The sequence below is a fragment of the Chanos chanos genome, chromosome 3 (assembly GCF_902362185.1).
Source record: "Chanos chanos chromosome 3, fChaCha1.1, whole genome shotgun sequence".
Taxonomy (NCBI): domain Eukaryota; kingdom Metazoa; phylum Chordata; class Actinopteri; order Gonorynchiformes; family Chanidae; genus Chanos; species Chanos chanos.
The window spans coordinates 32,844,591-32,871,032 of NC_044497.1; the positions used below are offsets into that span (position 1 = coordinate 32,844,591).

Here is a 26,442-nt window from a genome sequence, read left to right on the forward strand (position 1 = left end):
CAGCAACGTTTTGTTTTTGCCCTTTCATCCAACGCCGTTACCTCCTTGCGGTAGCGAAGGTAAATCTATTAAGTTAGGAGAATCATAACGGGTATACGGTATCGCTTTGAGGGAATGACCGACATGTAAAACCAGAATCTCCGAGCCTAGGGCGCTTTGTACTACACGCAGCTACAAGTAAGAGTCATATCCGAGTTTTTAGGCTGGGATTTAGGGCATTAGAGGTCTGTAAGGTTTAAGATTTTATGTGTGTCCGCTGACATTTTCTCTCTTTTTGTTAATTTGTTACCTAACGTTACCTGATGTTACCCTTTGGGGCAATCCACCATGTGAGTGGCTTGCTCCTTGCCCTCCCTTCATTTTGATAAAACAACTTTGGTTTGTTTTATCCTGCGATGACCATGAACACTGAGGTTTGCCATGTGAGACTGCTCACATACGATAGTTTAGTTACATATAACACCTGTTCAAAGATTTCCCACGCCTTGCCTTGTTATTAACTTCAATGACTGCGCTAATGACTACTGTTGTTGCTTTTGGGTGTCTTGTCTGCTGTTTTATTGGTGAACACTATGAATATAACTTTGTTCCACCTTCTCTGAACCGAACTTCACTTAAATAGTTCTCATTTAGCAATTATGTCACCAGGTTACCAACTTGGAAAAAGACGGTATTTAAATCACAGTAGTAAACGTTAGGTGTTGTTACAGCTCAGGTGCACAAAAAAATCAGATGGTTGAGAATCACAGCGATGTACATGTTACACGACAGGGTGCTTTTTCTTTCTTTTTTTTCCCCAATAAACATTAATCATATTTGCTGTTATTGACTGTCATGTTAAATTGAACTAATTCACTAATCATTGACCTCTGTTGTTACTGCAGGTCTTCAGGAGCTCCAGTCCTCTTCATGCATCCTCACAGCTTATTCCATCTCTGCCCGAGGTCTATCATACCAATCCTGGGCATTTTATTGATGCTGGCCTCTGAAGTTCACACTCAAGGTACACTGCTGATGTTGCTACCGTTTATTTCACCATAAGATACACATGCTGTTTCCCCTCAATAAGAAAATATGGTCTCATTGCACTGAAATGCTAAATGATGTAATCTACATCTACAACACTGTGCAACTGAAGATTCATGATGGTGTTGCAGGTAACCATTTAGTCTCCTTGTATAATTGACCTTGTCACAGATTTCTTTTTTCCCTTTTGACAAGTCAGAATGCGCCATGTAATTGGCTTCCTTTTGGTTTCCCTTCTTTCATGTAGCCGCCAGCGCTAGACACTATTGACAGTATCTAGACAGTCAGTCTGACATGTAGACTCACGTCAATTATCATGTGCATGCGCAAAAACACACATGTACACCGACTCTAAGTGTCTTAGAGTAGTCTCATATAATACACAAAGTAACTTTACTTTTTCTCCTATACATTAGGGATCTTTTTCTCAACTTAATTTATCTCTCTCATGTACTTTTGCATGCATACATAATAACTCGCTATTTGCAGCTTTAAATATGTTCAGGGGGTATTTCAGAAAGCAGGTTTCGTGAAAACTCAGAGTTAGTTAACTGAGAGAAAGTAGTAAACCTCCTAATAGAGGAGCCCTGTGGCTTCACTCTCCTAGCAAAACAAAGCCATAGGGCTCTTTTGTTAGGAGGTTTGCTACTATCTCTCAGTTAACTAACTCTGAGTTTTCACAAAACCTGCTCTCTGAAATACCTCCCTGAATTTTAAATGTTCTGTGTGTGTTGGAGTGATAGAACATCTAGGATATTGCCTGGAGAAACACAAACACTGACTTCCCTAAAACAATGTTATCTGCATTCTTGTAATTTTATTACTCGAGGGATAGAAACCACTGATTTGAACAAACAGAGCAATCCAAGTTGTCAACAGACTGCATGAGCAGAGAGACAGATGCCCTAAGGATGAATGGAAGTAGCAGCAAAACAGAGTTATTTCACAACATTCAAACCCATACTTTCTGCTCTATCATCTACTCAAAATGTTTTGAGCAAAGACGGAAATATTTAAGCAATTTTAGACAAAATGAATTTGGAAAAATGGGCACGGCCAGATTTATCCCATTTTTTTTTTTTTACTGTAATGGCAGGGTTTGTGAGAGGTAAAAATAGTAGCAGAGTTTTGACTTAAATTTCTCTTTGAGCTATATCCTATGTATGAGCTTCATGCTGTGTGTATTTCATAGAAGTTTTCTGGCTGGTCTGCTGGTCAGTGGTTATGTTGTTGGGAATGTGGGAAGTTTTGCCAGAAAACCTTAGATTTGTCTCTGATCCTCTGCCAGCAGTTGAGAAGCTGGGACAATTCTGGGTTGCTAGGGAAACACAGCTCTTCAACACTACCCTCTTCCTTTGCACCCCTACTATATAAAGACAGACAGAGCAAAATTGATGAGACAAAGATGGCTTTAGCGTGTTCAGCGTGAGCTCTCTGCCAGCCCATCAGTCCACTGTGTTTGGACCAAGAGATCAGAGCTCAGTGCCTTCAAACTAACCTTCAACCTTCAACGGATTTCCTGTCCCTCATCCCTCCTTAACCCCTCAGGACAGTAAAAGGCCTGCTTTGAGTGTCTTGAGACAGCTGGAGACAAGAGAGAGAGAGACAGAGAGAGGAGAATGAAAGAGAATGATTGTTGCCTATTGCCATGTGGAAATTATGTAGATTGACTGAATACAAGAGCAGAGCTGAATTTGAAAATGGAGGGGAGGGTTAGGTGCAACTGCCCAATCAGAAGCTAGAAATATTCTGCAACTGCTGTAAAGAGGAAAAGAAGACATTCAGATGTTTTTTGCTGGCTGGCTTTGATCTTGAGAGGCTTTTGCCCTCTCTCTCACCCCCCAGACTCTACCACCTGACCTCATGTCACTCGCATCTCTTTATTTGGTGCAGATTTGTTGTCATCTCCCAGAAGCCTATGTTTTTTGACACAAAGCTCATTCATACGCACATACACACACATTGTCCCCCATCTGGGCAAGAAGGTGGATTGTTCACTGAGCACAATGTGCATCTGTCCTACTGTTAATTTCTATTAACACCTGCTAATATGTTTAAATGGCTGTTCAACTTTGTTTAACTGCTTTTCACGTCAGCTGGTGACAACAGTTTGATAAACATTCTTTGAAATGTTTTAGTGATCTTTGTAAATAATGATCTTTGTTGAAACAAGGCCTATCAAAACAAAAACAGACTAACACAGATTTGGCATAAACTTAAGTGCCTCTCTCTCTCTCCCTCTCTCTCTCTCTCTCTCTCTCTGTAGGCCGGTTAAAACTGACCGTTCTATCTGAGGATAGGCTGCAGATGAAATGGAAGGAAGCAGAGGGACCAGTTCAAGGCTATAAGGTGCGGGTGCGACCTATATCAGGTGAGACCGCGTTACCTACTTTGGAGCTTCGCAGCAACACAGCCTCTAGCAATCTCAGCCTCTGACTGATTCATTTAAATAGCAAGGACTTCTCACATCTGTCTCAAATTTCTTAATCTCTTAGACAGTAGTTATGATCTGAGTAAGAGAAATCAGAACATTGTCCAGTTGAAATGCTTTACCTTTAGGTATAGAGCAGTCTGCACATACTCAGGAATTGTGAGTTCAGGGTTCATGGGGCCTTCTAGGTCACTATCCATCATCATGGAATTTTTATGGTTTAACCAAATGAACTGAGTGAGTGAGTCATTTTTGTAAGATGAGTTTTGCACGGTCAGGTCCTGAGGGTTAATGAGTCATTCATAAATGTCTGTCAGAACAAGGCACAACTGGCACCTGCATTTGGTGGAGACCACCAAAGTATTTAATTAAGTGATGTTGTTGTATCTTTTTCCATTATGCCTGAGGTTTTCCAACTTTTACAGAAATCTGCAACTCCATGCATTTGATTTGCTTTTGGTTAGGATTTTCTTCTTGCTCCACCCTCTCCACCCCCTCCACTTGTATAGAGAGCTTAGTGGAAAGAAATATGCTATTTTTTTTTTTAAACAGATGCTGGACAACAGACAAGTGTAAAATGAAATTAACCTGTCGATCACAGATCAAACGTCATTGCATGTATTTAGTCCCATCTCTTGTCTTTCTTTCTTTCGTTCTTTCCTTCTCACTGTCTATCTAGTCTCTCTCTCTCTTTCTGTTTTGCTCACAGACAATGTTTTCAGTCCTCTATATATATATATATATATATATATATATATATATATATAGAGAGAGAGAGAGAGAGAGAGAGAGAGAGAGAGAGAGAGAGAGAGAGAGAGAGAGAGAGAGAGAGAGAGAGAGAGAGAGAGAGAGAGATCTATATATAATGGAGCCATAAGGATTGTAGTATTGTTGAGTCAGTGTTCACTGTACGGGTGAAGGGTATTGGTAGTGTTACATTCTCACAGTAATGGAATGAACATAGGTATGTAACCTGCTGCCGCTTCTCCCTGTCATATATTTCAGCGATCTCTTATCTCTCTGTCATCTCTTTATGCAGTTTGTTTTACTTTGGAGCCTCAGTCTTTCCGCTGTGAATGACTGGATTTTTCTATAGCCCTTGTCTCTATCTTATCTCCCGCTTTTCAGTATATCTAGCTCTTTTTTGCTTTTCATGTCCCTCACTGAGCTAAGTCCAGACAGGTCTTTTGGAGTCTTGAGAAATGACAAGAAAACAAGCATAGAGCATGCCTTCCTCTCAGCCTTAGTCTGAGAGACAGGAACGGGGGATGGGGAGAAGAGGGGAGGTGTGAGGGATTAGAGAGAGGCAACTGAGAACTGAGTTTTAAACTGAAGCGAGTAGAGGTGAAGAGGATTAAACAGATGAAAAAGGAAGGAAAATTAATGGGGCATGAGGTCATAAGGATTGTTCGACACTCTCAGTTCACAGCTTTGAGACTTTAGGAACAGTCTCACTACCTGAATAATCATATGCAGTACCAATGCTCTTTTGTGTAATATTTGTTGATGTATTTGGTGAACTGCTCAACTTCCATGTAGTGATAGTTTGTTTATGTTTATACTTGTCCTCCAGAGGTGCCCCAGCCAGAGCTGATGCTGACTACCACGCGAGGCCGAGCCACAGTGGCAGGCCTGGACTCCAAACAGGAGTACCTCCTACAGGTCCTAGTGCTCAACGGAACCCTGGAGAAACTCGTCGCCAAGAGACGATTCACCAGTAAGAGACTTGTGAATGAGAGAGAAGCTAAAGGGACAAGGGAGGAGATTTAGCTTACATGGTTAAGAAAGGAGAAATAGAGTAGGAACGGAAGACTTTGGGCATAATTACTAGAGAGAGAGAAGAGAGAGAGAGGAAGGAGCCGCTTGGAAGTAAAATGATGAATGCAGCAGAGGCGGAGAGTTGAAGGAATGAAGTGGGAGGAAAGAAGCAGTAAGAAATGCCTGTGGATGACAGAGGGATCGAAATGAGGATTCTGATAAGATACAGTCAGGACAGGAAGGACTGACATCAGCTGACACCCTCATGTTTTCACTTCTGTATGTGTGAGCTGAGAAGCCAGTACCAGAATTCTTATCTAGAATCTTCTCATAATCTGGCAGTTCTTTGAAATACCCTGCTTTAAAGATTCTTCATCTGATATTTATTTTGTGTTGTCCTCATCTTAGCACCCTGACAGCTTATACTCTGACACTTGAATCAGTGTCCTCAGGTCAGTTATATTAAACTATATTGTGTCCCTATTAGAAGTGTAAAACACCCTATAGTTAAGTCCTGCCATTGTTGTAGAGTATAGATAATTTAGTATGCACAGCAGCTTTGAATGACGATTAATCTGACAGCAAACAAACTGCAGCTTTTTGAATACTATATGTGTGTGTGTGTGTGTGTGTGTGTGTGTGTGTGTATGTGTATGTGTATGTGTTGTACGCCTTGTTAGCATTAAGTGTTGCTTTTATTTGTTTTCTAAAGCCAGGGAATTTCTGTCAACCTATTTAGCTTTTTGATCATCAAAGGAGCACTGATGCTTTTATAGAGAAACATAACAATTATCCTCATAATGTCAGCACACACACCCATACACACACACACACGACCAAAATTGCTGTCAGTCATCTCACTCACTTTTTAAAATACTACATACATGTTGATAACCCAAAACACTTGTATACATGATAAGACGCTCAGATCCACTTTCCCACTTGAGGAGCAGGCTCTAATTGACAGTGTTAAAACCATGGCTTCCTCTTGGATTACAGGCTGGAATTCTTTCAGGAAAGAGGCATTTGGGAACTATGCTTGTGTCCTCACAAGCTCAGCAATCCCAAAGGAATTTTTTTTGGGAACATTGTAAACTCTCGCCCAAACAACTACTCTTGGATGTGAAATTGCAAAAACCAAGTTACCCAAAAAACATACATGACAAGCTTGTGCAATTCAAAAACACACACATGATAAGTCTGTGCAATTACCAAAAAGAGGCTGAAGGAGTGTTTTGACCACATGCTGTGGTGTGTATTCAGATTTCTTTTGGATGGCAGGGCCTTCTTGCACTCAACAACAAGTTTCTTTTTTTAATCTCAGAGTTATTATCAGCCCTCAATTAGCAAACCAGACAGAATAAGTCGCCTACAAAGAGACATGTTCATTCTTCTGACTCTTAGTGTAATCTGAGTGTAGTCAGAACACTGTTGACAGTTGTAGCAGATTCCAGCTATCAGTGAGACTGTACTGACACATAGGGTTGTGATGTTTTGTGGGAGTTGTGGAGAGAGTAGGTTACTGTGTCGAGGGCTACGTGTCTGGGCAAGTTTGGTGTTGCCACCCCTGACAGTCTCAGAAGGATTATTCTATTGTGCCAGTGAGGAAAAAAAAGTATCTGTCTCATTTCTTACATAGCTGTATGGGATCATTCTGTTTTCCCAAGTGAATCTTATTTTTGGTTTATCTGTAACATGTAAGAGTTTGTGACTGAAAAGGAAGTCTTTAAATTGGCTTCTGGCTACAAGAACACAAAAAGAGAACTTAAGATTTTATGGTGTATATAAAATATATATATATATATATATATATATATATATATATATAATATATATATACACACACACACACACACACACGCGCGTACATATACATACATACGTGTGTGTGTGTGTGTGTGTGTGTAAAAACCATAAAAAGTATGAAGTTGCATCTATCTATCTAACTATCTATCTATCTATGTATATATATGTATGTATAAAATTTTGTGCATGTTTCTCCCTTTTTCTTCTCCCTCTCTTATTCTCCTCTCTCATCCTCCTTTCTCAGTTAATGGCCTACGTGAAGAAGAGCTGATCCGTTCTGGGAACAGAGAGCAGCGGAGAAAAGCACTGGCTGGCGGCTCCGGCTCTGGTGAAATGGACGACGTGTCAGAGACCCTGTTGTCCCTGCCCACTGTGCTATACCAGGAGCCTACCACCACGGGTAGAGGGTGCTCAAACGCTGCACACTGAGGACTGACTCGTGTAACACACATGACTAAACCTCTCATTAGGGCTTTTTTTTTACAGATGATCTGGAGTATTTCAAATGCTTAAACATCTCGCCTGAGTACACTTGCATAGAAATTTAAAGATCTTTCTCTTGTAACTGCCTGGCTATCACTTTTTAACAGAGCTCAGTGCTTTTAACAGTGATCTCAGGCCCCTGTTTGCACTGTCATTATGTGAGTTTTAATGGGGCGGGTGCAGCTGGCTAGAGCGGCGCCAGGTCTGTCTCTAACCCACTAATAAGAGCCCTGCTCCACCCTGCTGCACCTGTAATCAGGCCTGCTGGGGAAGGGGACAGTGCATGGATGCATCAGGGAATGCTGTCCTCTCCACTCCCTTTTCTGAACAAACCCCTAACTCTCCTTTCATTGTCAGCGAAGAAAATGCCTCGGAAAGCTGAATGCACATAGTACAATTGTGATTCAGTCTCCTGATGCAGAGATTTACTTGCAGAGACCTTGGTGCTAATGTAGAATGTGCTTGGCATGTTAAAACGCTCTCTCTCTCTCTCTCTCTCTCTCTCTCTCTCTCACTCTCTCTTCTCACATGCTTTCACAGAGCCTTCTGCAGTAACTGAAAATGAACTAACGACTGAGAAAATCCCAAGAGAGAAGAAGAAGAAAAAGAAAGACAAGAACCGCTCGAAGGCAGAGGACAAAGCTGATCAGGACACTACCAGCAAGGTGCTTGCAGAGGAAGAGAAAGTGAGGAAGGCTGTTCCCACACAGCCAGTAACAGGTAAGACTTCTCAGAGACCGTACTGATCAGAGTTGGCAATACCTCTGATGTCTTGCCTCAGCTCCACTCTTTTGAAAATATCAACTAAATGTTAACATTAATAAAAAATAAAATTAATAAAATAGTTCAGTGCCATGTGTGTTTTTTTTTTTTAATCTCTTGTCTTTTTAAACATTTGCTAGTAGTCTACATTTCCACCTGCTTGATGTGTGTGTGTGTGTGTGTGTGTCTTGACTTGACTATAATCATAGATCTGTGGACTTGGTTTGTTGAGAAGGAGAGAACAGATAGGGGGGTTGATGGGTGGGAATGCAGGGGGGGTTTATGTGGGGGGGGGGATTAATGACAGAGTGAGTGAGGGGCTTTCAGAGGCCTCGCCTCCTAATGGCCTGGGGGCAGAAATGTGCTTGTTCTCTGGCTTCTATTTCCCCAAAACACACAATAACACAGGAACTTCCAGTATAGCATCACACAATCACACTCTTACATATGAACTCACACACTAGCATGTTGCCAGAGGGTGAAATCAGCCAACGCATTCACATTTGCACTTATGTAATACTGAATTTTACTCATACTTTCACAGGAATATAGAATAGTTTCATTAGCTCTCTGTTTATACAATAGTTTATTGTACATCTTTAATATTTGCGGTTATATACACGTGTCCGTTTTCTCAGAAGTATTCACATTCGCACAGTTTTAGTGTACCCTAGATTACTTGTAAATGATATGGTTCAGTTTTGATGATGTTTAATCTGAAGTCCACATTTGTTTGATTACACTAATAGACACAGAATATTCTGTAAGCCTTTGTGAATTTCTTCTCGGTTTGTTTGTACAGTTGTTGTAGTTCTTTTTAGTGTTTGATAAGTAATTGGTTCATTGAGAGGTTGACTGTTTTGCACATATTTTTGGTTACTTTTAGCTGCACCACAACTAGTTCATATGCAGGTTTAAACTCGGTTCATTTCCTTTCATTTCTTATACGAATTGCAATATTCACTTTTCTCTCACAACAGTAATATCTGTACTCATTCCTAAGGGAAGCTGTAATGCCCTTCCTCAATCCAAAACCCTTGAATAGTCATTCTCAGTCGCTCTCTGTGCTGACTCTCCAGCTGTGTCCACTCGGAAGGCCTTTGAGTGTGGAGCCGGGGCCCAGGCTGACCTGGTCCTGCTGGTGGATGGTTCCTGGAGCATCGGCCGGACGAACTTCAGAAAGGTCCGGGACTTCCTGGAAGGCCTAGTCGTCCCCTTCCACATTGGCCCAAATGGGGTGCAGATAGGTAACTCTTCTATTGCTTTACAAAGGACATTTTCATTGACAGTTATTCAACTTAAGCAATTATTTGAAGAATTTAATTGTTATTTAGAAATTCTTTTGGATTTTTTTCTGCATGTTTAATGTCTGCAACTGTGCATGAATAGTGGTAAATGACAATTACACAATTGACTTATGAGGTCACACCATGCTTCACTGGTCTTTTACAGCCCTGTCCCAGTACAGTGGAGATCCTCGTACAGAATGGCAGCTGAACAATTTCACCTCCAAAGACCAGTTACTTGAGGCTGTCCGCAACTTCAGATATAAGGGAGGAAACACTTTTACAGGTGTGTGCTGCTGTGATAAAATGCAAAATATAACTAGAACTGTAACTGGAATAGTTTCTAAATAACCCGCACCAAACAACAAAACACTTGTAAGTAGTTTGTGTGTGTGTGTGTGTGTGTGTCTCAGGCCAGGCTCTGATTCATGTCCTGGAAGAGAATCTGAAGGAGGAGGTTGGGGCACGATTACATGTGCCACATTTTGTGGTGTTGTTGACTGATGGGAAGTCTCAAGATGACGCTATTGCAGCCGCCAACAAGCTAAAAAGCATTGGAGTTGAGATCATTGCAGTAGGTGAGACACTTGCAGCAAGATGCTGGTAAATTTCTCCAATGGCCAAAAGAGATCCATACATGACAACATTTGTGCAGAAACAGCAATACGTACACACATTCACATAAGCACCGCTAAATTTCTTGACCACAAATGTAATGTCCAATCACATGTACAGGCTTCACTCTCTCTCTTCCTCTCCTTATGCCGACAGGTGTGAAGAACGCAGATGAGGCTGAGCTGAGGCAGGTGGCGTCAGAACCGCTGGAGCTGAATGTTTATCACGTTAATGATTTCCCACTGCTCAGTAAACTCGTGGCTCGGCTGGCTCGCATCCTGTGTGGAAAAATAGAGGATCGCAGTAAAGCAAAGAGTGAGTTTAACTCATACGACAGGTATCAACACCTTTTATAAGTATACGACACATATCAAAATCATGGAATTGATTAATTTGGTCACTGACCACACACACACACACACACACACACACATAAACACACTCTGTGAATACAGTATCACTGACACATTCTATTGTCATTAAAAAACCAAGACTGAAGGTTCGATATGTGCTCCCTGTGTTGTGCTGAGAGCTGTGTTTCTGCTATGTGTTTGAGTAGGAATGGAGCAGCCGACAGAGCAGCCTGCTGTGTCTTACCCCAGCCCCACTGACCTGCGGTTTTCTGAGCTGGGTCCCAGAGAGGTACGGCTCAGGTGGTCGGCCCCCAGCCGTGCGGCCATGCAGTACAGAGTAGTGTTCCACGGCACGGAGAGCCAGACCCCACAAGAGGTGAGTCCTGACAGAGTTCAGTCTGTCCGTTTGGAGACCCAGCGATGACCATAAGGAAATGACATGTTCTGTCATCCCATAGTCTTGACTCAAATCCCATCCATAATAAATTGCAATCTATTTTAATGTGAAATGTGCTGTGGAGGAGATGTGACTCGTGTTTGATGTCATGTTACTCCATCTGTGATGTATTAACAGGGTTAAGTTGTATTTGACTCTAATAATGATGTGTAACCTTTGCATGTGCAGGTGGTTGTAAATGGGTCAGACTCAACTGTGCTATTGACTGGACTGTCATCGCAGACACAGTATCACTTGTCGATTTTTCCTGTTTATGAGGAAAATGTGGGCCCTGCACTAAGAGGAACCTTCACTACACGTGAGAATCCTTTGTTACGGTGTCATATTTTTTTTGTGTGTGTGTGGGTCTTTGGAAATTCAAGTCCATGTAATAATCTGTACAGTTAACATCCCCACCCACACCCAGTACTTGATGTTCTATTCTGTTCTTTTCTTTTCTGTTCTGTTCTGTTCTGTTCTGTTCTGTTCTGTTCTCCTCCTTTGGATCATAGTACCACTAGCCATGCCAGAGGACCTGGAGGTCACTCCCTCGTCCCCCACCAGCCTTAGGGTACGCTGGGGGCCAGCTCTAGGGGCCACACAGTACATGGCCCTTTACTCTGCTCTCACTGATGGAGAGCCTGATGATGCAAAAGAGGTGAGAGAAAGTCAAAGTATGGCTTTTTTTTTTTTACCCTGCTTTTTTTGGCATAAATAGTTTAATGTTCTCTGTGTGGTGTTTCCCACAGGTGAAGTTTGCAGCTGATCAAACTGATGTGCAGCTGAAGGATCTTCTGCCCTCTACTGATTATTCAGTGACACTGTATGCTCTGTATGACGATGACCCCAGTGACCCTATCACTGCCATTGCCACTACATGTAAACAGTCCCTCATTCATTAACACAGCCAATACACAACTGGGTCACATGCAAAAGAAATCAATTTCAGTTTAAACCTTGATTTACTCTGTGGTTTCACTCTTGTTTTTCCCTGACACTCTCTCTCTCTCTCTCTCTCTCTCTCTCGCTGTCTGTGTCTGTCTGTCTGTCTCTGTAGTCCCATTGCCATCCCCTGTCAGTCTGCAGTTTCCCATGGTTAGTCACAGCAGTTTGAAAGTCACATGGGTGCCAGGTGCTGTGGATGTCCCCGCCCACCGCATTATCTACAGCACCAATCACGGGAGTGACGTCAAACAGGTGGCAAAGCTGAAAAAAAACTCATGAGCTTATTCGTCGGAGTTTTTGGTTGCAGTTGTTTTTTTAGATTATATATGCATGTATATACATTCGATGAAGGCTATTTCATTCTCTTTCTCTCAGGTGGAGGTAAAGGGGGTGAGCTCAGTATTGCTGCAGAACCTGTCATCTTTGTCTAGGTATCTTGTGTCTGTGCAATCACGTTATGATCAGGGATTGTCTACTCCACTCACAGCCAATATCACTACGTGTAAGTCATGCATTGTGTTTGCATTCACACGCATTTACAATAGCTTGACTGTACTTTTGTGACTACCTCCGCCCTTTCATCCATCCATCTATTTCTTAGTGAAGGTACCTGCTCCATCTGAACTCAGAGTTACCAACTTCTCAGGAAGTGACATCACAGTTCGGTGGAAGGCAGCTGCAGATGATGTTGTTTCCTACCTAATCAAATGGATCTCTCTCAGTGGAGGGGATCTTAGACAGGTCAGTGGGTCAGGTTTCACCTCTCTTAGCCATTATTTTGAATCATCTTAATGTGCACATGACTAATCATTGTGTCATCCGTGCTTCACTCTCCTTGTTTGGGTCTCAGCTGAATGTGGATGGGGACAGTGAGGGAGCCATACTTGAGGAAGTTGAGGATGATAAGGAGTATCAGATATCCTTATCCGCCCTCTACGCAGACGGAGCACAGAGTGAGGCTGTGGCCATTAGATATAGCACATGTGAGTGCAGGCACGCGCGCACACACACACACACACACACACACACACACATGCTGTGGCCATCAGATATAGCACATGTGAGTACATGCACATATACACACACAGGCACACACACACACACACGCGCACGCATGCCCACTTATTTAAACATTTGCATATAAATAACCACGTTGGGCTCATACTGTGTAGTGTGACTGTTTGTGTTTATGCTCTGTTAATGTTTCAGTATCTGGCGGTGGTCCTAGCAGTGTGACCATATCTGAGGAGACGCCCGTCAGTATGCTGGTCAGCTGGGTTCCTCCTAATGCCCATGTGCAGCAGTATCGTGTGTCTTATACTGCGCTGACGGGAGATACTCGCGAGAACACGGTTAGACCTTCATTGAGCAGCAGACTTGTTTACAGCAAAACACTGTATCTGTGAAACAAGCCCCTGCACTCTACTGTGAAGAAAAACCGCAGTAGAGTCTGCTTACTATTTATATGCAGAAGAACCCTGATCAGGAGAACAATGCTTTTACAAACAAACAGTGCACTTGACAGCACCTGACATGGTCGGAAATAAAAAAAAACCCAGCAACAACAAAATCTGGGTCCAGCATAGTCTGATTCAGGATTCAAGTGATGTGTGATGTCATTAATAAAACATTGTTTGCTCTACTGCGTGAGTGAGTGAGGAGTCCGAGTTGAATTGTGGGTAATGTTTTCTGGTACTTTGTTCGGTGTCATAGGTGTGGTTGCCAGGCAATGAGGCGAGAGTCCTGCTGCAGCCCCTGCTGCCTGACACTCGCTACAGTGTCCTGGTCACTGCCGAGTACCGCAGCCGAGAGGGAGGCAGTGCCTCTGCCCAGGGCAAGACCAGTGAGTCTCACACCCATAAACACATATATTCAAATGAGCACAATTATACAACAGCGACATAAGTTTACACCTAACTCCTCTTTCTCTTTCTTTATCTGTCTCTCTACTTTTCCTCTCTCTTTCCTTCCTTCCTTCTTTCCTTCTTTCTCCAGCTAGTTTGCGTGTGAGCAGTGTGAGTGTGGTGCGTTCTGATCACTCCAGTATCTGTGTGTCCTGGAGGCCTGTGGCAGCGGTCACTGGGTACCGTCTCATCGTCCAGGCCCTCAGAGGTACGTAGGCAGGTCATCTCTCCTATCAGGCACCCTGATGTGTCTCAACGGACTTCCATTTTATTTCCTAAATCCCGTAAAAGACCATTCTCTGCCTTCCAACCTCCAGCAGTATTCCTTTTTTGTATTGTATTTCCTGTGTCTGACAGCGCTCTGTTGTGTGTGTTTGTCTGGGCTCAGATAAGCAGATGAAGGAGGAGATTGTAGATTCCTCCAGCACCAGCCACTGCTTCACTGAGTTGCAGCCTGAGACAGTGTACCGCATCAGTGTGCACTCCCGCCTACAAGCAGTAGAGGGCACTGCTGTCACCATTTTGCACTCTACAGGTTAGATTGCAGAGTACTTCTGAATTGCTCCACTGGTTTAGTGTTCTTACAGCTGTATCATGAGGAGATGGCTCTGCTAGGTGCTAAAAATGTTCACATTTATGTAGCAGAAATTAATATGTATTTATTCTAATTATGAATATGATATGTTGTGATTACATCAAAGCTGCAGCCCCAGCTAGAATCCCAATTCCTCCCAGAATGCATCCCACACACAATGAAGGTAAGCTGCTTAAAACTCGTACAAATTGACAAACTGCAGTTAATGTGTCTCTATGTCTTTGTGTGTGAGTGAGTATTAGTGACCTGAACTACAAGAAATTGACTTTGATATCACATGATATATTACAGCAGTTACTAATTAAAATCCATTGATTCTCACAAAATGTTAAAACATAAATAACTGATCATACTTTTGGAGTAAACCCTGGTGGATAAATTGTGTGTGTGTGTGTGTGTGTGTGTGTGTGTGTGTGTGGTTGCTTTTTCACCCTAACGCGCATTCATTTTGTATTTGTCTTAGTTTGTCCTGAGGTGAACATCAGAAACAGTCTGGTCAAAGGTAAGCCCAACACACCTACCAGACAAATTTTTAAGTTTACAGAGCACAATGTGTTTAATGCCCATTTTACACCCCATGCTCTACATATTAAGTTAAATGTTTGTTGTTGTTGTGTGTGTGTGTGTGTGTGTATGTGTGTGTGTGTGTGCACGCATTAGGCTTTAACATGATGGAGGCGTTTGGTCTGACTCCAAGAGCTCATTCTACTGTTGAGGGAGTGGCAGCAGAGCCTTTCATCTTCAGCATGCAGCCCATTTACACAGTCTACAGAAACGTACAACTGACCCAGAGTACACGGTGAGAGACCCACTCCAGCCACACCCTCTACAAAGATTTATATCTTATAAAGAGGACACACAGACACACACACACACACACACGTGCACGCACATAGACATCCGTATAAACACACTAGATCCCCGGTCTTCATACCTAATGTGCACACGTCTCAAAGTAACTTGAGCACTGAAAGCGCTGAAGGTAACTTACAAAGTAAGTATGTATTTTATGCCGAGTATAATTTTCTGTCCCATCTGTTTGCCTCACAGATTCATCCATCCGGTTGGATTTGCTCCAGAGCACACTATAAGTATAACCTTCAGGCTGCTCCAGGACACACCACGGGAACCCTTTGCCCTCTGGCAACTCACAGACGATGACTTTCAGCCCAAGATGGGTGTTGTGCTAGACCGTAAGTTAAGGCAGAGGGGAAGAGGAGTGGGCAGTAGAAAGGATACGGGGGAAAGGGAGCCAGTGATGATGTTGTAGAGGGATTCTAGGGTTACAGTTTCTTACATACCTGACATGATATGACTCCCCAGTTTTTCATATTTTGTTTAGATTTTGTCTGGAAAAGCAGTGTACATTTTATTCCTGCTTAGGCAGATGTAAATGTAGGTTGGATTCTGGTGTGGGCAGGTCCATTCGGTGCTAGTTCAGCTCGGGAGTAAACTTAAATTCTCTTCGTTTCTCAGCTGAGCAAAAAGTGCTTATCTACTTCAGTTTGGACTACAGAGGAGAAGTACAAGAGCTGACATTTGACCAGTCCCAGGTCCACACTCTGTTCTATGGTAGTTTCCATAAGGTGAGTGAGAATTATATAGAAAAAAGAGAGAGTAATAGAAAATAAAAAATCTTTGAGAAAAGGATGATGATGATATTGATCACGATGATGGTATAGACACAAATGTTCACGATGACTAACACTTTGACAATGTAGAGCTTTACCTTTTGTAAGAGCTCTTGTGTATAACTGGCAGGTCCACTTGTCGGTCAGTCAAGTGAGCGTGTCTCTCTCAGTGGACTGTCAGCACATTGGAGAGAGACCTGCCCGTCCACTGGGAGCCTTGCCCACTGATGGCTTTGAGATGTTGGGCAAACTAGTGAAGACCCGTGGGCCCAACAGTGGTTCTGCTCCAGTACGTCTCCTCATGCTCTTATAAACATACATTAAAAAACTGCTCAGGTATAAATTGAGTGATCAATAAATGGAGTGATCTGGCCTTGAGTCCAGAGGCTCTCTGTTTGCACCAACTACTATATATCACTGTTTTATCACTGACTGAAGAGAGCACATGGCTGTTTCTCAGATCGGAATCTATCAAGGCAAGAGGGAAAACCAGCAGGATTCAGGTTCTTACAGACAGTAGATAAAAACCCTTGACTTTCATTATTCAGAATAACACAGCTGAGGCAGTAGAAGAACTGGCTTATACTCCTTAGAAATTTAAAACACAATGATAGTTTAAGCAAGGATTTATTCAACTTGCAGCACAAGCTCTTCTTTAACAGTTCATTTCTTCTCTCTTTTTACCAAAATCTCATATCTTTTAAGTCTCTCACAAATCACAGATTTTCTTATCTGATCTGGTCATGTCACTAGCCATATCAAACCAATGAGCAATTTGGAAATTTCATGGCTAAAAATGAATTCTGAACACATTAAAGAACAGGTTATTATTCCCTGGTTAAGCAATCTTAAAACAAGTTTTAAATATTGTAAGTGAAGATGAAAGTGAAAAGGAAGTTCCTTAAGAAATACCCAGCCATTTTAGTGGCAAATGAAAGCAACTTTTTCCCAATACTAATGTAGCCCTGTACTATATTAGTACTGTACTGGTCTTTGCTGGTTTCAATTAACATTCTGTAACTGTATGTTGTGGGGTTGTTCAGTTTCAGCTACAGTCTTTTGAGATTGTATGTAACACCACCTGGGCTTCAGAGGACACTTGCTGTGACCTACCTGCACAGGTGAGGAAAATGACACACAGAGAGATACTCAGTAATTAAACAGATAATAATTATGGCCTAGCTCTTATTCTGGTCAAACATGAAAGGAAAGAAATTTACTGCTATTGACTCTTTTACACTCTGTAGAGGGATGAGGAGAGTTGCCCTGCCCCAGGATACGCCTGCACGTGCACCTCCAATATCCCAGGTGCCCCTGGAGACACTGGCCCACCTGTGAGTTCACCTGATCAGCCACTGTCACTGGAATGACTTGATAACTTGTAAAAAAACAAATTAGGTTTAAATTCCAACGTACATAAGTCATTAACTGAAAGGATAAAGTATGGACTTCCACAGTTATTAACTACCATTTCTGTGTCTTTCTCAGGGAAAACCTGGACCTCGTGGGGAGAAGGGTGAAAAAGGAGAAGAAGGCCAGAAGGTACCACCTCTTGTGCTACATGCTTTATTTATGTATGTTTGCCTTGCCTTTTACAGCAAAGAGCAAGAGCTCATTTGTGAACCCACAGCCTTTCTACACACTTTACACAGTCCATAGGTATTCAGCTCTTACACAGAGGGCAAATGAACGAGACCAGCTTGACTGATTATTTGTAACTCTTTTCATCTCTTCTTTTTACTCTCCTCATCTGCCTTCAGGGTGAAATGGGCCCACCAGGAAAGACTGGCCCAGAGGGTGCATTCGGACCTTCAGGTTCTGTTGGTCCTCGAGGCATGACTGTACAGGGAAAAATTGTAAGCTCTGTCAATTCATACTTAGTTCTATGAGAACAGTCATCATCTACCACAAAAACAAAGCTGACTTGTGTGTTGTGTCATTCGTTTGCAAAGGGGCCACCAGGGGCAAGAGGGGAGAAAGGAGATAGTGGAAGGCCTGGCAGCCAAGTGAGTCAGAATAGTCCAATAAACATTATTACTCTTAGTCTTCCTCATCAAACAGTCAGATCCCCCACAAATGAATGGAGTACAGTACAATCTCATATCCTATGACCCTCCCAACTTTACCTTCCTTTGTGCTCCAAGGGTTTACCGGGTCCTCCAGGTCCAAAAGGTGAAGAAGGCAGTCCAGGGCCAAAGGTAAGCTCACTTCGTCTGACCCGGTCAGTCAGTCCTGTAAATTTTTCGTATACATGTTGAGTGGCCTTATGAAGGATCACTTGACTGAATTTTTTGTGGAGAGAACCCTTTCATTCACTAATAGTGTCTGCCACCTGTATTAATCTTCTTGTCATCCCTTCCCTGTCTCAAATCAAGTCAGTCTTGTTATAACTCTTCCACAGGGAGTTAGAGGTGTGGAGGGAAACATGGGTAGTCCAGGGATTACTGGACCAAGGGTAAGATTCAGTCAGTTCTTTCAGGCTCACTTCATCTGAATGTAAAACTGTTCAATTTGAATGGGTCTCCATCTTCTTTTGGTACGTGTACTTCTTAGTGTACCTGATTCCCTGTCACATGCTTACACACTTGTTTTTCCTAGGGTTTCCAAGGTATGCCAGGTCACCCAGGGCCGGTAGGAGAAAGAGGGCCCCTTGGACCAGTTGGGCCTACGGTACATGAACATGTTCCTCAATATATTAACCCAAACTACTGATGGAGAATAGTTTCCTCCACACTGTATGTGGTGCTGACTGCGTAGCAGGAATACACAGTCTCTGAAATAAGGATATATGTAGGATGAAATGGCAGTTCTTCTGACTTCTAACTCTAACTTAAACTAAACAACTAAACCAAACTACCTTGGCAGTGGTGCCAGTTTCCCAGTTGACAATGGAAATCACGTGATTATGAGGAAGTAATCACAGATATCAGCTAGAGAGGGCACATTTTCTCAAAGACATAAAACCTACAGGCATAAATTCTATAATAGCAAAAGTTCCCATATCCAGTCCAGGAGATCTGTATTCCTACTGATTTTTATATCTGCCAGACAACGGTGTATTTGATTCGCTGAAGAATGCAGCATTCTAAAAGGAACAGACACACCTGTTTCCCAGGTTAAAAAATACCTCTAAGTAAGATACCAGAGCAAAAAAAAAAATACAGTATTTAGATCTCCAGGAACCCATACAAAACCATTTCATCATTGTAAGTGAAATGCCATGTACAGAAATAAACCTTTGGTAGCTACACAGTACAGATGTCTTCATTAGATTTTACTCAATGATGTGTACTCAGTTGGTACAAACTAAAATAGATCCTTTGGCTCATAATGCACAGTACTATGACGTTACCATAAAATCCTTGGTAAACATGCCTCTTTTTGACTACTGTCTCTGCTGCCATCAACAGGGCCTTCCTGGGAGTAAGGGTGAGAGAGGAGAGAAGGTCAGTTTATTTGTTTCCAGGACTTAATTTTCAAGTTGCTAACTGATCTTGAATATATCTTATTGGCTTATCTAGAAATGTCCACCAACACTTGCATATTTCTGAACCACCAATTTTGTAAAAATCTATGTTTAACACATTGTTTAATAGGGGGAACCACAGTCTCTTGCCATGATCTACCAGCTTGTTACTCAGGCCTGTGAGAAACTTGTGCACAGTATGTACTATTCTCTCTCTCTCTCGCTTTCTCAGTCAGTCTTTCTTAAGAAGCACTCCAGTTTCACAAATAAGAGTTTTTTGGGTTTTTTTTTTAGAAATCTGCCAAGTTGTCTGACCTTCTTTTCTGAATTCTTTTACTGAATCATGGACACCTTTTTTTTTTTGGTTGGTTTTAGTTGCTTTGGCCTCTGTTTATTTTACTTCATTCATTGTATGCTAGTATGTGAATATAAAGCTCTTGTGTCCCAGATGAAGTGCTTAAACTGGACTCATTCCTGAACGAGATTAGTCGGAAGCCTGTACCTATCCAGGAACCAGTTGGACAACCAGGCGAACCTGGTATTCCAGGTGGTAAAGGTCCACCTGGGCCAAGAGGCCCACAGGGACGACAGGGTGTTAGAGGAGAGCCTGGGAAACCAGGGTACCCAGGGGAACAGGGTGAGACTCTGGGCTCTCATTCATTATTTGCCTTTGTGCTGTGGAGAAATATGATGTAAATATAGATAGTCAATAGTACATTACAGTGCATCCAGACATTATATGTAAATAAATATTTATTACAGAGGCAGTTCACTGCTTGTGTTTATCCTTCTTTTTTTCAATTCTGCCACTATCTTTCAGGCCGCAGGGGCATGCCTGGTGAGAAGGGCTCCCCAGGTGTCAACGTCCAGGGGCCACAAGGGATTAAAGGATTTGCAGGTATCCAAGGCAGCAATGTCTACTGAACACCGAGTATCCATACAAAATGACATGCATAATATCATTAACCAAATCCAACTGATTTTCTTGATTACTGCCCCGTGCGCCTTCCTTGTGTCATACTTTTTCATTGTCTGTGACAGTGGCCATTATTGAGTTGCTTTTTATGACACAGGACCTCAGGGGGAAGCTAAGTTAGGGGATCCAGGTCCCAGAGGGGAGGATGGTAAACCAGGTCCACCAGGTATTCCTGGAGCTGTGGGTCAGCCAGGTGAGATAGGGCCTCCGGGGCTGTGTGATAGCAGTGGCTGCCGACGAGGAGCCTTACCACCAGGTACACTCACGTTGTGTGATCTACATGCGTTCTGTCCATAACAGTTGTCCTCTTTCTTTGGAACAGTTAACATACAATTACCTATTTGTTTTTTAAATCCTTCAGAAGATCCATACTTTGGATATGGACCTTGAATTGGGAGAAGCTGTTTTTTTCCAGGCCTTTGTGGAAAGACACTGGACCTAACAGATCAAATGAAGCTGCCAAAGAGATGGACCTCAACAGTGCCAGTTATTAGCATGTTTATTAGCCAATGTCCATTCTGAACCAGTTTTACATGACACAAAATCTGCTAGGGGTCCAGAAGTTCAAAATCTCCCTGTTCCGAGGTTCATGTACTTCCTCTTCATAAGAGAGCCTAAAACTAGGCATTTTACTGTTTTGCTCCTTTACACCTGTTGTGTTTTGGCCAGCGTCTGCACAGTTCTGTTTTAAAATAGCATAATATCAGCTGAGGAATTATTTGTCCTTTCATGTCTCTTAGCAGCTGAAAATATATTAACATTTTCACCTTAAGCGCATTTAAATGAGAGTTCCACAAGAAGTGGGAATATCCAGAGCTATATAAGAAATAAGAAAACTTTTAATATTACAAGTTTTGCACTGAGAATGTTTTTCATATATTACTCATTCTTTAGTATATATTTGTGTATTTATGACCTAAAATGTATTTGTTTTAAATATGTTATTGAAGGCATTCTGTTACCAATACTGTATAGTTCCCATTGTATGTCTTTTGACTTTGACTGCCTCATGTTGAATTACAATTTGGGAGACTGTCATATAAAATGGCATTGTGTTTGTTTTAAAACAAGCTATACTGTGATATCATAGCTGTATTTTATTATCACTATACAGAGACATATGTGGACATCTACTGGTAATGCATTTTATCCTACATTATCAGCTTTCCTGTCATGAATAACGCTGTACATTTTGTGTCAATACATCCACATTGTGGGCTGCCTTTTTAATGAAATACTTTACTGATATTCATTGATAAGTATATTTGTATTTTGTTTAAGAATTTTTTTTAGTCCCACTATTGTATGTGTGACTGCTTTCAATCCATATATGGTGGGTATCGATGCATGTGTGAGTGAGTGAGTGAGCGAGTAGCGAATGAGTGTTAGTGACCTGAACTACAAGAAATTGTCCTTGACATCACATGACATATCACAGCAATTACTAATTAAAATCAACTGATTCCCAAAGAAAATGTTAATTAACATGAATAACTTATCGTACTTTTGCATTAAACTAGAAAACTAGCGGATAAATTACATGACCTTAATAAATAAGCCTCTATGGCCTGAAGTGTAATATAAATTCTATAGCATTCGCAAATGTGCACATAGTCCGGCCACAGGATTTAGGGTGTTGCCCCGTTTCCAATCTGGAGGTGCGAGAATCCCGAGAGGTGTGTGAAGCACGTCCTCTACCTTGAAATACTACATTTGCTCGCCGGGGTCGTTCACATGATGTTAAGAGTATTTAAGCAGTCCCGATTTGTGTGCTAAAGCTTAACGTCGGGAGACTAACGTTAAGAACAGTTTTATGCAAAGACATGCGTGTATGTCTCACTCGGTAGGTGACGACGATGAACTTCTGCTTAGAATACGGCCGGAACCAAAGTTGGCGGTAAGGATATTGACGGTCATGGATTTCAAAGGACATCACCGTACAACAATATCGGCGTTCCAACATGGCAAGTCGTAGAAGCGATACAAAACGCCGAGGCGATGGTGATAAATATTCAGTGTTGCTGCCGACATACAACGAGCGAGAGAATCTGCCGTTGATCGTGTGGCTGTTGGTGAAATACTTTGGAGAAAGGTGAACTGTCAGATCCCTCTGTTTGATCGGCTGTCAGCCATAGCAGATTTAGTATTACTGGCAGTATTGTGACAGTGATGAGTTGCTGAGAGAATCAGTTTAACACATTTTCTCTACTTTTCTCGATAAAATGATGTAGACGAAGCCTGATGAGACTTGATATTATAATGACCATTTATACAAAGCATTTTAAGCACGGGTTATGTTTGTCATCCAAGAAGTCAGAGCACTAGCAATTAATCTGTCAGTATGGCAATATAGCAATCATACTGTCCTCAGTATGTCTGAAATATCTTAACACGACCATATCATTCCATGCAGTGGTTACGACTATGAGATAATTGTTATAGACGACGGAAGTCCTGATGGAACGTTGCAGGTTGCCGAGCAGTTGCAAAAGATCTATGGAGAGGATAAGATCGTGAGTGAATATTCATCAGCATGTTAAAGAATGCACATTTACGAAACATTCCGAGAGCACTCCTCATATTTGTTCTACACTACGTCTTTTTCAGGTCCTGAGGCCAAGGGCACAGAAATTAGGTTTAGGTAAAGCATTTTCAACCCCTCGTAACATTTCCTCATTCGTGTGGTACACAGTTTTCTGGTGGATTTGTTTGGAAAAGAGTTTATTGAGGACTGTTTTTCTTCTCATTTCACAACTAGGAACGGCCTACATCCACGGCATTAAGCATGCAAAAGGGAACTTTATCATCATAATGGATGCAGATCTCTCACACCATGTAAGTAAAAGAATGCCCAGATTGTCCACCTAATTGTACTGCTTTTATCCCTCATACATGGCTGATTTGCACCACATATCCCTAGTTAATAGTATAAGATTTCAGAATGTTGAGCTCTGATCATGTTCACTACAGCAGAATGACTTTTGTTTCTCTACTCGCAGCCTAAGTTTATTCCTGAATTTATTAAGTAAGTAATTTATCCTTATGGCATCTCTGGGTATTCATCAAATCTGGAAAATAAAATGAGATGAGAAAGACAGTTCTGATCTAAACTTGGTATCTGTATTTCTAGGAAACAAAAGGAAGGTGGGTATGACCTAGTGTCTGGCACAAGATACAAAGGAGATGGAGGTGTCTATGGGTGGGATCTGCGACGGAAGCTTATTAGGTACCTGAGAGAAGATGTTTATTTCCCTTTATTATTCTCCCTCTGTGGCCTATCTTCACTGTGGAACTCAGGTGTTCAGTTTGCACCATTTTCTGTGCACAATTGAAATGCTAGTTCATAGCCAGTTTTAATCAACTAAGCTGTATTCATGCCTCTTTGAGTTAATGACACATTATTACACATCATTTCTGACAGTCTGACCCTGCCTTTTTCTCACAGCCGAGGAGCGAATTTCATCACACAGGTTCTACTGAGACCTGGGGCGTCTGATCTGACCGGCAGCTTCAGGTATGTGTATATGCCTGATCTAAGAGTTTGAACACCTCTCGTGGAACAAAAATTGTCCATGGCTGTTTGTCCTCTGCTTGGGGGAAAAAAACCTCAGACATGATTATTTCATTTTTGTTTTTCACTCTGATAAGTTGTGTTACACAGTAAATATTGTCTCACAAACAGTTATTTACACTACACCAGTGTTTCTCTGCTGGACATGAAGTAGTCTTCTCAGGGGAATACTGTTTGTCCTGTTTTCAACTTCATTTGTAAAGAATGACAGCGGCCGGTCTGCACCTTGTCAAATAGTATGTAAGAGTGTGTCATCAGCTCTCATTTGGTTCAATGTGGAGACAGTTATTGTCTTGTCAAAAGGCTGTTTGCTTTGAGGATTTGATTTTTTTCAAAGGAGCATTTTAGTCTGTCTCCAAACAGTAAATCTTCAGATTGGTTCGCTATACTGATCAATGGTTCAGAGAGCACCCGGTACCAGTACTCAGTTTAGTTGGCCTAATTATATTATAATAGTGTAATTATTTTTATGGTATACTTCTCACTATATTTTGTGTGCATTGGCAGGCTGTACAAGAAGGAGGTCCTTGAACGTTTGGTGGAGAAATGTGTGTCTAAAGGCTACGTCTTTCAGATGGAGATGATTGTGCGTGCAAGGCAGCTGGGCTATACAATTGGAGAGGTGAGACACACCTTGATTGTACCGAGGTCCATTTCTGTCTCCCTGTCTTTCTGTTTTAGTGATTTCCAGTGTAAAATTGAATGTCAGCTTTGCATGCAATATTTACAGTACAGTTACATTGGCTGTGTCCTCATCTGTTTGTATTCTGATTGCTACTTTTTTCAAGATAAGCAAGATTTGATGAATTTCACATTCACTTTCTGTGTTCCTGCAGGTTCCTATCTCTTTTGTGGACCGTGTTTATGGAGAGTCCAAACTCGGAGGAAATGAAATTGTCTCATTCCTGAAAGGACTGCTTACTCTTTTTGCGACTACATAATTTTTGTACATTGGTTTCACATACTAGTCGATTAAATGACCTAAAGGTATACTGCTGTAGTCCTCAGTGGTTCTGTGCAGTAGACAAGTGTATTTGGAATCTTGCTGAATTGCAGATCTTATCTAAGGAAAGAATGAATGGTTTCAAATTATCTGTCCTTTGGCAAGATTAATTTTGGATCTCAGACTGGAATTGAACAGTTACCTTACCTTAACCATTACCTTAGGGCCCACTATGCACCACAGATTGGCGCTGAACATTTTGTGAAAAACTTTCTTCATAATCTCATTGCATATGTACATTAGTGTATTCTTCCCTCTCTTATCTATGCATTGACTTAGTATGGGTTTGAACCTAAAATTAGTTTTTGAAATATTAATTATCGGGACCAAATCTCAATGAATAATATATGAACGCTTAATTACCATGATTAAATAGTTTAACTCGCAAGTTAATGCAAAGTGATCAATGACTTAAGAGCTGATTATAACATCTCTTTTTGGGGAAAAGGTCTGGAATGTAACAAATGTGCTATCCATTGACCTATCAATGGAACTAATTCAATTCTATTTTCAGAAATTTGAAATTACATGTGATTAAACCACACTGATTGTTTTTTTTTCCAAGACATTTACCATCCTATCTCAAACTTGATTATTTTTGGGTAATAGTTATTAACGTTTGAATCAATAATTTACTTTCATTGTTATTAAAGTTTTATTGTGACCATTGCCTCAGTGGTTTTCAACAGTTTTTTTTCCATTTGTTGCTGCGATTTATGTTTCAGTTCACTCTAACTCAGTACCCCAGTTTTTGCTTTTGCTTTAGTTTGAGCAAGCAGGCCGCATGTTCAAGATTAACATGAATACCAACACAAAAAAAGCATTATCCTGAACTGGCTCTGATTTTCATCTGTCTCATATTGAACTTTACCCCAATGTAATAAAGTGTAATAAAAACTTTATTGCACATCAAGAATGACAGCTTACCCAATGTGTTCTATTAAATCTTATTTCCAACATAAAATATTGGTTTTATTGGTCTGATATCCACGTGGCCCTGGGCTGCATGAAGTATGCAGTCTGCAAAAAGCTCCAGCCGCAGAAGTGCCCACTAAAATACACACACTGGCTGGTTGTATTCAGTGACAATATGGGATATATGTACAACCACAGTTCAAGCTTCAGCTGTGCAGTTGACCTCCAGTAAATTAGCTGATGAATACATCATAACTTATAGGCTGTACCTGTTCACTATGTACAAATAATGGATGGAAGAAGAATCTTTTGGTTATGGGATTTTTTTTTTGTTACACAAAGTCCAGTGTTATGGGGGAAAAAGTATCTGTTGCTGTTGGCTGGATGAACACTTGGTCCAGCCAGGGATAGGGGCAGGAGAAAGTGCTATATGCCTCCTGGGGAGCTGCTGCCCCAGCACTTCAGATTTAGAAGTAGTCC

General features: G+C 41.5%; 2 protein-coding genes across 4 annotated transcripts; both read left to right on the forward strand.

The window, feature by feature from the left end:
- Positions 1-909: 909 nt before the first annotated feature.
- Positions 910-20,863, forward strand: LOC115806907 (collagen alpha-1(XIV) chain). The gene is made up of 41 exons (XM_030767763.1): positions 910-1,003; positions 3,293-3,397; positions 5,031-5,174; positions 7,266-7,421; positions 8,045-8,224; positions 9,346-9,513; positions 9,719-9,838; positions 9,966-10,130; positions 10,324-10,482; positions 10,727-10,896; positions 11,146-11,275; positions 11,469-11,614; positions 11,706-11,835; positions 12,014-12,153; positions 12,277-12,403; positions 12,503-12,642; positions 12,752-12,884; positions 13,111-13,253; positions 13,615-13,744; positions 13,897-14,013; positions 14,194-14,340; positions 14,507-14,563; positions 14,864-14,902; positions 15,061-15,199; positions 15,451-15,593; positions 15,877-15,986; positions 16,162-16,320; positions 17,075-17,152; positions 17,279-17,365; positions 17,520-17,573; positions 17,792-17,887; positions 17,984-18,037; positions 18,176-18,229; positions 18,433-18,486; positions 18,630-18,701; positions 19,442-19,477; positions 19,628-19,694; positions 19,946-20,134; positions 20,318-20,395; positions 20,571-20,729; positions 20,835-20,863. The coding sequence occupies exons 1-41, from the start codon at positions 910-912 to the stop codon at positions 20,861-20,863; spliced, it is 4,698 nt and encodes a 1,565-aa protein (XP_030623623.1).
- Positions 20,864-22,428: 1,565 nt separating this feature from the next.
- On the forward strand, positions 22,429-25,718 carry dpm1 (dolichyl-phosphate mannosyltransferase subunit 1, catalytic). Of its 3 annotated transcripts, none has more exons than XM_030769057.1 (9): positions 22,429-22,565; positions 22,887-22,986; positions 23,081-23,114; positions 23,232-23,308; positions 23,473-23,498; positions 23,604-23,777; positions 23,895-23,987; positions 24,552-24,666; positions 24,881-25,718. In XM_030769057.1, the coding sequence occupies exons 1-9, from the start codon at positions 22,435-22,437 to the stop codon at positions 24,983-24,985; spliced, it is 855 nt and encodes a 284-aa protein (XP_030624917.1). In that variant the 5' UTR covers positions 22,429-22,434; the 3' UTR covers positions 24,986-25,718. The 3 variants fall into 3 exon arrangements, with proteins under 3 accessions (XP_030624917.1, XP_030624916.1, XP_030624918.1); XM_030769056.1 differs by having other exon boundaries at positions 23,604-23,770; positions 23,861-23,987; XM_030769058.1 differs by having other exon boundaries at positions 23,604-23,699; positions 23,919-23,987.
- The last annotated feature ends 724 nt before the right edge of the window (positions 25,719-26,442 follow it).

Coding starts and splice junctions, on each gene's coding strand:
- LOC115806907 (XM_030767763.1), top strand. CDS start 910: ATGCATCCTCACAGCTTATTCCATCTCTGCCCGAGGTCTATCATACCA. Junction 14,564..14,863: donor GCATCCCACACACAATGAAG/GTAAGCTGCTTA, acceptor TATTTGTCTTAG/TTTGTCCTGAGGTGAACATC. Junction 18,038..18,175: donor GTGGAAGGCCTGGCAGCCAA/GTGAGTCAGAAT, acceptor TTGTGCTCCAAG/GGTTTACCGGGTCCTCCAGG.
- dpm1 (XM_030769056.1), top strand. CDS start 22,435: ATGGCAAGTCGTAGAAGCGATACAAAACGCCGAGGCGATGGTGATAAA. Junction 22,566..22,886: donor GTGAAATACTTTGGAGAAAG/GTGAACTGTCAG, acceptor CATTCCATGCAG/TGGTTACGACTATGAGATAA. Junction 23,499..23,603: donor TTTATTCCTGAATTTATTAA/GTAAGTAATTTA, acceptor CTGTATTTCTAG/GAAACAAAAGGAAGGTGGGT.